The sequence below is a fragment of the Grampus griseus genome (assembly GCF_964374135.1).
Source record: "Grampus griseus genome assembly, chromosome: 15".
NCBI classification, from domain to species: domain Eukaryota; kingdom Metazoa; phylum Chordata; class Mammalia; order Artiodactyla; family Delphinidae; genus Grampus; species Grampus griseus.
The window spans coordinates 63254132-63268012 of NC_139009.1; the positions used below are offsets into that span (position 1 = coordinate 63254132).

General features: G+C 52.8%; 3 protein-coding genes across 3 annotated transcripts; 1 reads left to right on the top strand and 2 right to left on the bottom strand.

Annotated features, from left to right (window-relative positions):
- Positions 1-291: 291 nt before the first annotated feature.
- DQX1 (DEAQ-box RNA dependent ATPase 1) lies at positions 292-6649 on the bottom strand (the record flags this gene model as incomplete). Its single annotated transcript, XM_082671815.1, has 11 exons — positions 292-781; positions 1002-1192; positions 1529-1719; positions 1895-2014; positions 3846-4037; positions 4115-4273; positions 4379-4478; positions 4570-4803; positions 5156-5540; positions 5946-6139; positions 6413-6649. 11 exons carry the CDS (start codon positions 6647-6649, stop codon positions 625-627), a joined length of 2160 nt encoding a protein of 719 aa, XP_082527941.1. The 3' UTR covers positions 292-624.
- A 930-nt stretch (positions 6650-7579) lies between these two features.
- Positions 7580-10616, bottom strand: AUP1 (AUP1 lipid droplet regulating VLDL assembly factor). Its single transcript, XM_082672409.1, has 12 exons — positions 10447-10616; positions 10228-10365; positions 9998-10148; positions 9614-9798; positions 9282-9354; positions 9117-9190; positions 8822-8888; positions 8624-8726; positions 8374-8490; positions 8142-8257; positions 7836-7954; positions 7580-7750 (listed from the first exon to the last, which is right to left on the bottom strand). The coding sequence occupies exons 1-12, from the start codon at positions 10494-10496 to the stop codon at positions 7714-7716; spliced, it is 1230 nt and encodes a 409-aa protein (XP_082528535.1). The 5' UTR covers positions 10497-10616; the 3' UTR covers positions 7580-7713.
- A 151-nt stretch (positions 10617-10767) lies between these two features.
- HTRA2 (HtrA serine peptidase 2) lies at positions 10768-13821 on the top strand (the record flags this gene model as incomplete). Its single annotated transcript, XM_082672408.1, has 8 exons — positions 10768-11377; positions 11491-11695; positions 11785-11979; positions 12203-12235; positions 12466-12571; positions 12715-12784; positions 13453-13548; positions 13656-13821. The coding sequence occupies exons 1-8, from the start codon at positions 10872-10874 to the stop codon at positions 13819-13821; spliced, it is 1377 nt and encodes a 458-aa protein (XP_082528534.1). The 5' UTR covers positions 10768-10871.
- Positions 13822-13881: the final 60 nt, after the last annotated feature.

Consider the following 13881-nt stretch of genomic DNA (forward strand, 5'->3'; position numbering starts at 1 on the left):
CCTTGAGGTTTAAGAAGAGCAGGATTTAAGTTGTATGAGAACAAAAGGGAAGACTTTGTCTGATTCTTATAGCACAGCCTTTCTTTCTCCCCTGGAGGCAAGAGCAGTGTGATAGAGGGAGGTAAGCTTTAGGCAGGGTTAGAGGCCAACTGTAGTCAAACTACTCATGTTCCATGTTAGTGACAGCTAGGTTAGTCATAGTACAAGTCTTGACTAGAGGTGGGAACCAGGCAAGAGGATGTCACTGTTGGAGTTGACTCTTATTCTTTCCTACTAACTCATCTCTAACTCATGGATATTGCAAATGCCGCAGAACCAAACTCAAATTTGACACCATATAAAAAGAACTTTTATAGACCAAAAGGGAACACAAGGATGGGTTTGGCATAAGTTGGGTATATGAAAGGCATGTTAGTTCCTCTCCAATAAATAGAAGAAAGCTAAGGAAAGGGTCCTACTCTGTTTAGACTGATTCGCTCCACTCCCAGCCCACCATTTCTTGGAACTCAGGTTCCAGTATTTGATCCTTAACTTTGGGCTTCTAAATCTGGCTGGCTGCCTAGGTGCTAGCCTGAAGGAAGATCTAATGTAATGAGATGAGCTCAGCTTCACTCCGCAGGCAGGTCACTGCAGGACACAGGCATCTCCAAGCTCTTGGGTGGAGGAAGATTCACTCCCTGTTGAAGAATCTGCCATTTCTTCCCTCAGCTGGTTCAGGAAGTCTTTGCTCTCACTAGGGGGCAAGTTACTCAGGAAGTATGGAGGGGCCAATTCCACCAGCCTGACAGAGACAGTTATAATTAGATGATTTCTGTATCCTCTTTTATAATGCATGTTGTTAAACTTCTTACTACCCCTTCCACAAACCCTGTCTCCTCAAATCATATATTACTACAAACCACTAAGACCCCCTCCTCTTCTTAGGGTCTCTAAATCCCTAGCTTTAATTTTGGCCCCAGGAAGAGGAATGGGTAGTATAAGAGGGTTGTCAGGGAACTCACATCTGTGGTTGAATCTCAGAAACAATGGAAAGGCAGTTGTCTTTGGAAATGGAGAAATTGTGGTAAAGCACCCAGGGCGGGGGTCTGGCAGGAGCCCTGCGGCTTCTGTAGCAGCAGTATGGGGAGAGCTGGGCCACATGCTTATGGGTTAGGAGCAGGTAATTTCCAGTTCCATCTGTGTCTCGGGCCACCTCATTGAAAGACAAAGATATTGAAGGAATAAGTGAGAGTGAAGTGTCAGTCAGTAGAAGAAAGAAAAGGGAGTTGAGAAAGAATTATTAGCAAGGGTGGTGACAGTATTAAAAGTAAAGCATACCTCTAGGTGTTATAGCCCTACCATACTACGATACTGTATGGCATCTCCATAGCCCCTTGTATCCAAAACCTCAAAGGAAAAGTTTCTCCTGGTCCTAAAGAATCCTTTGTATGGCCACCTGGACCCCAATTTCAGAGGTGACATACACCAATCTTTGCTTCCTCTACTTTCTGCTCCTTTTATGACCCTCACCCCAACTCTTTCCCCTAACCTTAAGGAAGTATCCTGACACCAGTGCTTTCTGAAGGGCTCTGCGATTCTGCTCAGAGCCAAAGGCTGGTTGAGACAGGGGAAGTTCAATCCGTTGCATGAGTTCTAGGAGTTCTCCCCGAAGTTTATGGGCTTGGCACAATGCTGCCCAGTTTAGACCCCGAGCCTGGCACCAAGCCTTGTCTGCTCCACCTAGGAATAGAAAGGGACCAGCTATAGCTAAAGCCCTTGAGACCCCCAAAAGAACCCAACCCTTGGCCAAAGGGCTTCCTTTTCCTGGGAATAGAGATCTGTCAGCTGGTTGCACACCACTTCCTCTCTTTGGAAAATCTGGATTCTGTAAGAGGATGCAGATTGGACCACTCACTCTGTATAAAGGCTTCATACACCTGGATCAGAGAGCTGTGATCACCATCCACGTGTTCTAGTGCCCGACGCAGGGCAGCTTCTTCTGCACAGAGTGGAGGACGAGTAAACCCAGGGGCAGCTGGAGGCAGAAGAGAGGAAGTTCATTTTGGGGAATGAGAAAGGACAGCAGTGCACCGAAGAGGTAGAAGTGTCACTTTGGGAACTTTATTCAAAAGACTTCTAGAGACTATGCAGTTTATTAGACATTGAAGATAAATAAATGAAAAAGTCTCTGCCCTCAAGAAGCTTGGGAGAGATCAACAAGTAAGCAAACTTGATAAGCCCAATAGGTGTGCAGGCCAGTATCTGAAGTTTGAGTAGGAATTAGTTCAGTGGAGAAAGGGCAGAGGGAGTATTCTAGACCACGGGGATAGCATGTTTGGAGAACTGCAAGCACCTAGTATATGAGTGGAGGGGATGGCATGTGTGGCAGGGTGGCAGGAGATTAAGCCGGAGTGGTAGGTATGGGCTAGGTTAAGAGAGGCTGGATGTGCTATGCAAATGAGTTTACATTCTGTTTGGAAGGTAGAGAATAGCTGATGAAGAGTTTTTAAAAGTCCACGTGTTTGGAAGAAGTTCACATGATTAGTTAGGAGGCTACTAAAGGAATCCAGCTGAGTAGTGATGAGGTAACACTGGCATTGACTGTGAGTATGGAGACGAACAGGTAAATTTTTTAAAAATTAGGAAAAGTGAAAAATAATAATGAAAAAACCTGCAGGAAGTTTAGTCTAGAATGATGATAGTGGAGCTGCAGAGATGATTGTATGATTTTGTGGTGGTGGTGATGGTGGTGGTGGTGGTGGTGGTGGTGGTGGTGAGGGGGTAGTTTAAAAAAGTGCTCAGGCTTGGGCTTCCCTGGTGGCACAGTGGTTAAGAATCTGCCTGCCAATGCAGGGGACATGGGTTCAAGCCCTGGTCTGGGAAGATCCCACATGCCGCGGAGCGGCTGGACCCGTGAGCCATGGCTGCTAAGCCTGCGCGTCCGGAGCCTGTGCTCCTCAAGAAAAGAAGCCACCGCAATGAGAAGCCCACGCACTGCGACGAAGCCCGTGCGCAGCAACGAAGACCTGACACAGCCAATAAATAAATAAGTAAAATAAATTTATTTTTAAAAAAGTGCTCAGGCTCAACAAAAACGACAACAAAAGTGCTTGAGTTCAGTTCTGGGTTGAAGTATTATGGACAATTCTGATAGAAACATCCATCAGGAGTTAGATATATAAATCCAAGATTCAGAAGAATGATATTGTGGCATTTCAGACGATGGGGGTGAATGAACTTGCTCAGAGAGTTCAGGGAATGGGAAGACAAGAGGGGCAAGGACAGAACCCTGAGGTCCAACTTAACAGTGAAGGAGCAGAGGATGAAGCAGAGGAGGAAGAGCTCAAGAGATTAGGGAGTGGCCAGAGGGGTAGGGTGAAAACCACAAGGAGCGGGTCACAGAGGCTTAGGGAGGGGCAATTTTAAGGTGGGAATGGTTGGTGTTCTATGTGTCAAAAGAAAGTCATGAACAGGGGCTCAAAAGTGTTCATTGGGTTAGGTCTCTAGGAGGCCACTGGTGAGCTGAAGGCTGTGTCAGTGTTGTGGTGGGCCTGAAGCTGGAATGCAGCGGGCGAGGAATACCCTAGACTGAACAGGATAGAGATTATTCTGTATAGCCGAAGGGGAGTGTAGGGTTGAGGAAGAGGGGTGCAGTTTTAGTAATAACAGGTAGGAGAGATTTAAGCATATTGAGGGGCAAGAACCAACAGAGAGATCGGAGAGGGATAAGTGGTGAAGCCTAGTTCCTTAGGCACTGTGAGTGCTGGGAGCTAGAGCAAAGTGGAATGGGCTGGTTTTAGGAGCACCAGAACACCAAAGGGAAGGCTGAAGTGGCCATAAGAGCCAGAGAGAGAAGCGATTTATACCAGTGAGCATGGCGGCCAGGGTGAGCATCTCATCCACACAGTCAAACTCGCACGAGGCCAGCAGGGCTTTGGCCAGATCAGGGGCCAGGGGAAATTCTGATAGGATGACTCCCAGGTCTGATAGGTCCCCATTATCATCCAGGGCTGCCAGATAGTCTAAATCTTCCAGGGCCTGCATCAGTGCTTCTGGAGCTGGAGAGGGAACAAGGCTTACAGGGCAGGGGGTCTCAGAGCCTGGACAGCAGGACTTGGGCAGGAGGGGTGCTCACCAGGCCGGTCCAGGAAGTGACACTCCCCTGGCTCTGCAATTTGTCTCCTCTTTAGTAGTAATATCAGGGGGCTCAGATTCTCCTCACACACCCTGGGTTGGGGCAGCGGGGGAGCCTCTAGTTCTAGGAAGGACTTAGGATACAGGCAGAGGCAGGATCCTGAGGGGAGAAAGACCTGGGAAAGAAGACCACTGTAGATTTCTCAGGGCTCATGGGTTGGGGACTCTTTTCGTGTTTGATTTCATTGAGGGCAAAGGCTCTTACCTGGTAGGATCCCTGTTGCCCGCAGTCGTCTTGCCTCTGCCTGACACTTGCTGATTGGTCTCAACACTTGGGATTCTGCTCGGATCTGAGGACTGTAAACCTGTCACCACCCCCCAACCAAGGCCAAGACAGATGAGAGAGGGCTATTTCTATCTTTAGCCCCCACGTCCCCTCACCTCTCTTTCACTCACACTTCGAAGCTCCAGTCCTGAGTCAATGACATGTCGGATGGAAGGGAGGGAGAAGGAGAAGTCGGCCAGCCAGTGAGTGACCACAACCTTTCGGGCACCCGATTCTATGTCCTCATACACAGCCTGAACAGCTTGTCCGCAGCCTGGGTGAAGGGGCAGCACCCGTGGTGGAGGCCCTTGGTTCTCCAAGGACCCCCCATCCCTGGACAAGGACTCACAGCACAGGGAAATTTCCTGAGAAAAGGGGTGGGGTGTTAGGGTAGTTCTCACCTTTGTGGGTCACAGACCCCTTTGAAAAACTGATGAAACACTATGGCCCTTCACTCTGAAAAAATGCACATACTCACAAAGTTGGGGTGTTATAATTTCAGGAGCTCACTGAACCACAAATCCCTGCATTGTATGGAATCAAAAAGAGGGTGGTAGACCTTTTTACCCTGAAACCCCAGAGTTTTTCCTCAGGACTCCAATGGAGAGTACGTACTAGAACTCCAATGTTCCTAACAAGCATTGCTCACATTCCCCCCCGGGACAGGAAGGGACAGACATGAGACATGAGTACCTCCTTTTGCATCCCATGTTTTACCTCCTCACTGGGCAGGTACACTAGCACATCTCCTGGAGCCTCCTTCCGACACAATTCAAGCACAGCTTGGCAGGCAGCTTCCACTCTATCAGTAGGGACAGTGTCCCTGTAGACGGGAGTGGAACACCTGCCAGTCTCTCCAAGTACATGTACAACAGGAGGATTGCCCCAGAAGGCCTGGAGCTTAGGTTCGAGGGCTGGATCAGTAACTACAACCACTCTGGGGTCCCCTGGAAGGTTTCCCAGCCTGGCATCTCGCAGGAGCCCCTGGAGCAAATCTGAGGCCACTGACCGCTCCTGAGCCTCATCCAGCACCAGCACACCCCACGCTCCAGTGCCCCGGGTCGAGGCCACCTCCTGCAGAAGCAGCCTGTCCCAGCAGAACCTGTTGACATTGGCAGTGGGCAGAGGAGTCAGTGTAGACAATGACCAGCCCCAGAAGTCCAGAGGAGCTTCTCCCCAGGGGGCCTAGATTCTGATAGTAAAGATCAGAAAAAGACCCTGTGACTGACTTCCTGAGCCCATGGACCATTACCTGTGACCCACAACCCCACTGGTGACACTGTTCACAAGCTGTACTCCAGTTAGGAAAGTGAGACTTTCATGATGAGGGTGAGGTTGAATGTCTGAGGTCCCTGGCTGGGGTTAAAGGGCTGAATTCAGCAGTTGCATCATGCATGATTTAAAGGGTGAGCTAGGCTGAGAGAGGGAATGGTGAGATATCAGAAGACTGGGCTTGTTTCTACTGGATGAGGGGAAGATCTGGGGTCAGGCCTGCAGGGGGCCACACCTGAGCAGGGTGTCAGGCCCAGTGCAGTCCTCTTGGGGGATGCTGTATCCAACCTCATGACCCAGGGTCAGGTCCATTTCATCAGCAACTTGCAGGGCCAAGCTCAGGGCTGCCAGAGGGTAGGGCTGAGTCACAGTTACCCGGCCCTTCTGGAAACCCCTGGCCAGCACAAACTCTGCACACCACTGTGGGATCTGGGGTAAGGGTAGGGAAGGACAATCAGTCAGTAAGATATAGAACTCCAGTCAAAAGTGCTGGGGGAGCTGTGGCCAGTTTAATCTCTTATTTGGGGAGTCCCCTGGTCCTTCACCAGCTACCCTGGGGCCAGCCTGCCTCCTTTTACCCACCTCCCTTATTACTCCACACAGCTCCGCCCTGCCCCCCACCCCCCTCCCCCGCCTCCCTTGTCCCGGGAAGAGCCAGTTCCCTAGCCCCTCCGTTTGTCCACTCCCAGAATCTTCCCCAACCTGGGTGCTCTTGCCAGAGCCAGGCTCTCCAGACACCAGCACCACTCCACTGGGGCTACTCTCCAACTGCTCCAAGAAGATAAAGCGAGCAGCCCAGATAGGCAAGGATCGGCGCTGCTCAAGCAGCTCGTAGTAGCGGGAAGAGAAGGGGAGCCCGTCAAAGGGGTTCACAGCCAGTTCAGAATCCCCAGGGTTTGGGCCAGACTCTTCTTCCAGCCCGAGAACCTGAGAGGCCATGGTGGCTGTCTAGCAGGACCTACAGAAGGCAGGGCAGACATCAAGGCCTCGTATTTGGTGACTGACACCATCTGCCCACCTCAGCCCTGATCCCTAACCTGTACCCTCAAGTGATAATGCCCCGGGGTCCATCCTTCCCAGTATTTCTCGCCTGCCAGGAAAACAGTGGAGAGTTGAGTCTCCACGTAAGGGACTATCAAAAGTGGACTATTACCCTGTAGTCAGATAGTAAAAATCCTTTGACTAACACAGGGGTCCTCAGGGGCAGCAAGAATTCTATGAGACGTGGTAATCTGTGGGAAGGTCCCCAAGGGAACAGAATGAAGAATCAGAGGAGCGGGGTAGGAATCAGGGAGCAGGGCCACAAGGATCCTGGATTCAAACCTGCTTGCAGCTCTGAGACGTGTCAGGATGGCAGCCAGTTCCAGACCCACACAGCAAGTCACCAATAACCCTGACCTGCTGTGAGGTACAAAGGTAAATTCCGGCTCCACCCACACCCTGGGGTGTGCCTCAACAGTCCTAAAGACTGTTTTGGGGTGGGGCCATGTGCTCCACCTTATTTAATCTGGTCAGCGGCCTATGGAAAATAGGCTCAAGCCACCACACTGAGCATGTGTGAACTCTGCAGACTTTGTGTACTGTGCTCATTAGTGAAAGGCATCCTGGGACTTGCAGTTTTACAGCTTTTTCCTCACATACCTGGGCTGAACACCCAAGCTAGGGTCCAGTTGCTTCTGGGCCTTCAGCTCAGTTACACTTCCTTAATATCACGCATTTCTTGACATGAGAAGGTGATTGCAGACAGTTCCATTCTGACCACCCCCACAAACCCACAAGGAAGCCCTCATCCCTGATCCCTACAACCAAGGGAAAAGGAACTTGCTATGGGGCTTCTGAGACCCAGAGAGGCAACAGAGACCGTGAGTGAAAACCCTGAATTTAATGTGATATTGGGGGGAGCCCCATCCCTCCCTTTTTACCACCCACCCATCCGGCCTGTTGTGAGTTGGGTGAGGGCTGCCCCCAGTCTCCGTCCTGCGGCTCTGGGTGCCATCCTGTACTCAGTCAGCCTCCTGGGCCTGCCTCTCTGTGAATCTCCTGTGGGACATAAGGAGAAGACACTGTATGGGTTTTGTCGTATACAATCGGCCCCTTCCTACCCGCTGTTCTCTAAGCTCCTCACCTTCTTGCGTATTCATACAGCGCCTGCTTGCGCTCCTGCAGATTCTCCTGCCGGGCCCAGGAGGACTTGGCAAATGTTAGGGCTGTGGGCTGAGGGGTCGCCGGGCCAGAGCTGGGGAACTGAGGTGATCACAATGTCAGAGGGCTTGCGAAGTCATCATCATTAAACACGCATCGAATGCCTACTTTGCAAGAGAGGCACTGTGCTAGGGTCTCAGGATCAAAAAAACAGACGTCAGGGACAGGGGATATGCAGACTGTCCCATCTCACCCCAAGTCTTGGACCTGCCCATTTTCTGGGTCTCACCTTGGGCGTGGAGGCTGTGGGAAGGGCCTGGGTCCTCTCAGTGATGTCTTCAGGCATGAAAGTTACAGCTCCCTCAAGCAGATTAGTGATAGTCAAGTCTACACAGCCAGTCCTGGCTGGGCAGAAGGGAAGAGAGAACAGGACAGTCTGTTTCCCTGTTCACCTTCTCCCTTCACCACCCACTTCCCCTCTCTATGCCTGTCTCCTTACGTGAGTCTACCCTTTCTCATACCCAGGTCTCTCTGGATGACACCCAGTGGCACATGAGGTAAAACCTCCTTCACTCTCTGAGCCAGAGTTGCCAACTGCACATCAGGAGAAGGTCCAGGGGAGGGAGGGAAAGACTGGGCTGCAAAAAAGAAATACGAAATAAGGTGAGTGGAGAACTAGGAGGACGGAGAGGCTGACTAGTACAGGCATAAGGAAGAAAGCACAACAGACTGAAAAAAAGCTAAAAAGGTTTGTGTCCAGAGGCCACACACCTGACTGGGGACGCAATCTGGGGTGTCTCTGTCGCTTCATGTGCTCTGCTTTGTCTGCTGGAGTGAGTTGTGTCCCTGTCTGGCCCAACTCTTTGGCCACCAGCTAGGGAGAATTGGAAGATTGGAAGTTTCTTAAGCCTTCCTCTCCTTCCCCATAAGGAAAGAACCCACCTCCACCCTGCCTGTGTCCCCTACCACCTGTTGTACACGGAGGGAGAACTCCTCACTCCCCTCCCCCAGCTGTCGATGAACAGGACGAAGCCACCTGAAAAAAACAACCCAGGACCATGTTGGGGGCACCCACTCTCCACTCTGATACCTCTTTTCTTGGAACAGTGGTGGTGAGGATAAGGAAGATAGTAAATACTTTATATTGCCTCTGTGGTAGGACCTTGATATTAAAAGATCTGCAAATGGACAGGACAGAGGCAACTACTTCCTTGACCTTGAGACGAGTTTCTCCCAGCCACCAAAAAGTGAGGACAGTTAATACCTTACTTGATACACCGTGAAAGGGACGAAAAGTGACCACAGCAGTTCTGAGACCCAGGAGGCATCTGACACCGTCTGAGGGGAGGGCATGAGTGAGGTCTAAGCCAGGGCCAGGAGTGGGAAACTTCCCCTCCAAACCCAGAGCTTCCCTGTTGAACACACTCACCACAGAAACTAGGGGTCTCTGGACTCGCAGGGTAAGAGGCTGTACCACATCCTGGATAGAAAATGGCCAGGAACTAAAAGAGGGAAGAGATAGTAGGATGGGATTCCAGCCAACCCAGTCAGCAGCTCATACCCGACTTAAAAACGGGTAACTGTCAAACTGTACAAGTAGAAATATGGAGAATAAAGGGATTCAGGGGAAAGAAGTAAAAGTGGACAGAAAGTAAATGAACTAGTAAGGGAGGGGGTAGGTCTGAAAAAGGCTGTGAAAACCCAAGAGCTCCCAGGCCTGACCACCTACACAGTTGGAGACAAATACCTGTGCTCACCCACCTGAAGCGCAGGAGCCCCTCCCGGCCATTGGTGGCCTCTTCCTCGGGGAATAGCAGCAGAGGGGTGGGGGGAAGCCTCGTTGAAGCACAGAATCTCTTGAGTGACTCCACCAACTCCCCCCGCCCATCCATCTCCATGAAGCCCCGAGACCAGCACACAAAGCTGGGGGGACTATTGAGTAGAGGCTGGGAATGGGAAGGAGAGAAAGAAAGAAAAAAGAATGTTGGGAAATGAGAAAAACTGACAAATGGGTAGAAAAAGGGGGTCAGAGGTAAGGGTCAGTATCTTGTGGTCCCCAAAGGAAACCCGGACACGGAGAGGGGAGCCTTGAGCTGGGCCCCAGGGAACCGCCCCGTGGCACTCTCGGCTTCGTCCCTAACTCACGGTGCTACAGCTGGTGAGCAAGTTGACTATGTTGTGGTCGAAAGGTGTCACGTGGTTGGAAATGAGGACCCTGACGCGGTGATCTCGGAGTCCGGAGTCCTCCTGCCGGGCCACGAGCCCCAGCACTGCACACATGGTCCGCACCACGAACCTGGGAACGCCGGCAGTGGTGACTGCGCGGCCTCCGGCCAGGCCCAACCCCGACCCTCCCCGAGCGCCCGGGTCGGAACCTGCGAAGGACGCTGTCTGGTAGCGCGCAGCTGACCAGGAAGACGTGGATCCCAAGAAAGACGCGCAGGACGAGAAGGCAGAACCCGACTGGAGCGTAGAGCAGCAGCGCGAGAAGCAGGAAGCCGTCACCCGGGAGCCTGGGGGGCGAGAGGCGGGGTGATCGGGTGCCGAAGGCCAACTGGACGCGGGAGCCGGTCTCTTCCCTCCGGGGATCTTACCGGTGCGAATCAAAGAGCCGCTCCGGCCCCGGCGACGGGGGAGGCTCCATTGCCGCCGCTTTAGGGGTGCCGGGCCAACGCCGCCGCCATCTTCGCACCCCGCCGCAGGGGCTCTTGGGAAGGCGGAGTCTTCGGGCATCCGCCCAGGGTGCCGGGACCCGAAATCCTGAGGCGCCCCGGAAGGGCTAGCGGTCCCAGCATGCCTCGCGGGCCCTTTGACCACCTCATAACTCGCGTCCCACTGGGACCACAATTCCCGGCATTCGCGGGGCGGGGGCGGAGTCGGCCTTCCGGAATCCTTGGTTCCGGCGTGCACTTCTGGAGACTTCAGGTACCGGCGTGCTCCGCGTCCCGCTGTCCGCCCGCTAGCGTCCAGGGCGCCTCCTCTGTGCAGGGCGGGCGACGAGGCTCCCGAGGCGGAGCTGATGGCTGCACTGAGGGCGGGGCGGGGTGCAGTCTGGAGCCTCCGAGGATGGCGCGCTTTGGGAGGGGGTCGCTGGGGAAAGGGACCCCTGTTGACCCCTGACCTCCGGGCCTTGCTGACGTTAGGAACTCCTGACCCTCGGGCCCGAGTGACTTATGGGACCCCCAGTTTCGGGGCCCGGTTGTCTGTGGGAGCCCCTGAACCACGAACATGTCTGACGTCGGGGACTTCGGATCCCCGAGCACGGCTGATCCAGGGGACCCCAGATCCCCGGATCCGGGAAGACTCAGGGACCCCTGGAACCCGTCCGCGCGTGTGGCTGGCGGTGGCGCTGGGCGCTGGGGGGGCAGTGCTCTTGTTGTTGTGGGGCGGGGGTCGGGGTCCCCCGGCCGTCCTCGCCTCGGTCCTTGGCTCGCCGCCTCCCTCTCCCCGGAGCCAGTACAACTTCATCGCGGACGTGGTGGAGAAGACGGCCCCTGCCGTGGTTTATATCGAGATCTTGGGCCGGTAACGGTGGGGTAGACCCGGAGGAACCGAAGCCGCGGGTAGAGGGCGGGCGAGAAGGAGGGTCCGAGCCTCCTCACATCCGTGCTTCCCCAACCCCCGCCCCCCTATCCCAGGCACCCTTTTTCGGGCCGCGAAGTCCCTATCTCGAATGGCTCAGGATTCGTGGTGGCTGCCGACGGGCTCATCGTTACCAACGCTCATGTGGTGGCTGATCGGCGCCGAGTCCGTGTCAGGCTGCCTAGCGGCGATACGTATGAGGCCGTCGTCACAGCTGTGGATCCCGTGGCAGATATCGCCACGCTGAGGATTCAGACCAAGGTGGGGGTCTGGGCAGGCCATGTCTGGTTGGGGCTCTGAATTTGCTCACAGCTCCAGATGACAAGTCTCTTGTACCCATTCTCCTTTAGGAGCCTCTCCCAACGCTGCCCCTGGGACGTTCAGCCGATGTCCGGCAAGGGGAGTTTGTCGTTGCCATGGGAAGTCCCTTTGCACTGCAGAACACGATCACATCCGGCATTGTCAGCTCTGCTCAGCGTCCAGCCAAAGACCTGGGCCTTCCCCAAACCAATGTGGAATACATCCAGACTGATGCAGCTATTGATGTGCGTCCTGATAAGAGAGAAATGACAGACTAGGTTGGGGGAGGGGGTAGAGGTGTGTGATAGATGGTGGATTAGCCTGTATACAGAGGTTGGGTGGCAAAAACCGTGCCCACCCCTTCATGGGCTGGTAAAGGAGAGAATTTGGAGCAAGTGCCTCCATCCTGGTTTTGCCCCCAGGCATAGAGTCCCTGGATCTCTTCCATATTTTCTCCTTGTCCTGCAGTTTGGAAACTCTGGCGGTCCCCTGGTTAACCTGGTGAGTGGGACATCCTTTCCGAGAATCCCTGCCCCAGGTCAGTGTGGGAAGGGGTGGGTTTTCCCTAATTCAATGATGTTTGGTCAAGTTTCTGAGCAGTTTCTTGTTGGCTGTCTCCGGAATCCAGCCAGGTCTCCCCGACTCCCCAACACTCCCTGCTACTCTTGCTCAGGTACCCCCATCTCCTACTATTTGTTTGGGCTAGAGAATAGTGGGCTCTGTCCCAACAGGATGGGGAGGTGATTGGGGTGAATACCATGAAGGTCACAGCTGGAATCTCCTTTGCCATCCCTGCTGATCGCCTTCGAGAGTTTCTACATCGTGGAGAAAAGAAGAGTAAGCCTGGCTTGGGGGTAAACGGTTTCCTTTAAGTAGTGGGGGGTGGAGGTGGGGGCTTGTTGGAGAGGGGTCTGTTGGGAGGAGCAGGAGGGGGAAGGAAGGATGTAGCTGGGTGGGGCTTATTTGTCCCTCTGTCACAGATTCCTGGTTTGGAAGCAGTGGGTCCCAGCGCCGCTACATTGGAGTGATGATGCTAACCCTGACTCCCAGGTATGAGCTATAGGGGTAGGGCCATCAGTGTAACCAGTTGTGGGCACCTGGCACTTCTGTTGAGCTTCATTCTCAGTTCTGTCTTTATCTAAGATGAGTTGCCTCATACTTGGAACTATCAGAAGAGCTGTCCTCTCTCATCTTGATTTTCTCACCCCACTCCACTTCGCATACCTCCCACCTGATTGATTTCATCCTGTTATTGCTTTGATTTACAACCTCCAATCCATTAGCCTGGTGTTTAGGGGCCATTTTCCATGTCTTCAACTCAACCTTCCGGACATGGCTTCCCTATGAGTATATTCTGTTCCGTCCAACTTGATTTCCTAATCCCATGTTTTTGTTTATGTTGTTCTCATTTTATATAAATATAAGACCAATCCTTCTAGGTTTAGCTAAAGTTATGCCACCTCCTTCTAGCTTCTCTTAGGATTTTAGAATGACATTAGTGCTATTGATTTAATACTGTCATTTGGAATTAGTTACCTTTTATATACATGTCCCACTTCCTAACTGCTAGAAGGCAGAAATTGAATTGTTTTTGTCTCCAGAGGATCTAGTGCATGCCCTATCCATAACTTATCAGTGTGTTGATGAGAGATTTGAGGCGAACCCAGAATTGGGAGAGTGCCGTGGTGTGGTTAACAAAGTGATCTGTGTCCTTTCAGCATCCTTGCTGAACTACAGCTTCGAGAACCAAGCTTTCCTGATGTTCAGCATGGTGTGCTCATCCATAAAGTCATCCTGGACTCCCCTGCACACCGGTGAGGGAGAGATTGCACTGGGAGGTGGAGATGGGTGAGGTGTTTATGTGCCCTTGAACTGGGCCATCTATTCCCTCCTTTATCTCTCTGTCCACTTTTTGCCATAGGGCTGGTCTACGGCCTGGTGATGTGATCTTGGCCATTGGGGAGCGGCTGGTACAAAATGCTGAAGATATTTATGAAGCCGTTCGAACCCAATCCCAGCTGGCAGTGCGGATCCGGCGGGGACCGGAAACATTGACCTTATATGTGACCCCTGAAGTCACAGAATGAATGGATCAGCAAGAGTAGGAGGCTTCTGCTCTGATTTCTACTTTGCTTTCCTGGCTTGGG

What these genes read in the sequence shown, in the direction of transcription:
- AUP1 (XM_082672409.1), bottom strand. Translation starts at nt 10,496, where the DNA reads ATGGAGCCTCCCCCGTCGCCGGGGCCGGAGCGGCTCTTTGATTCGCAC. An exon ending in CGGCTCTTTGATTCGCACCG is followed by an intron (nt 10,366 to 10,446) that starts GTAAGATCCCCG and finishes CTCGCCCCCCAG; the next exon opens with GCTCCCGGGTGACGGCTTCC. An exon ending in CCAGACAGCGTCCTTCGCAG is followed by an intron (nt 10,149 to 10,227) that starts GTTCCGACCCGG and finishes CGGCGTTCCCAG; the next exon opens with GTTCGTGGTGCGGACCATGT.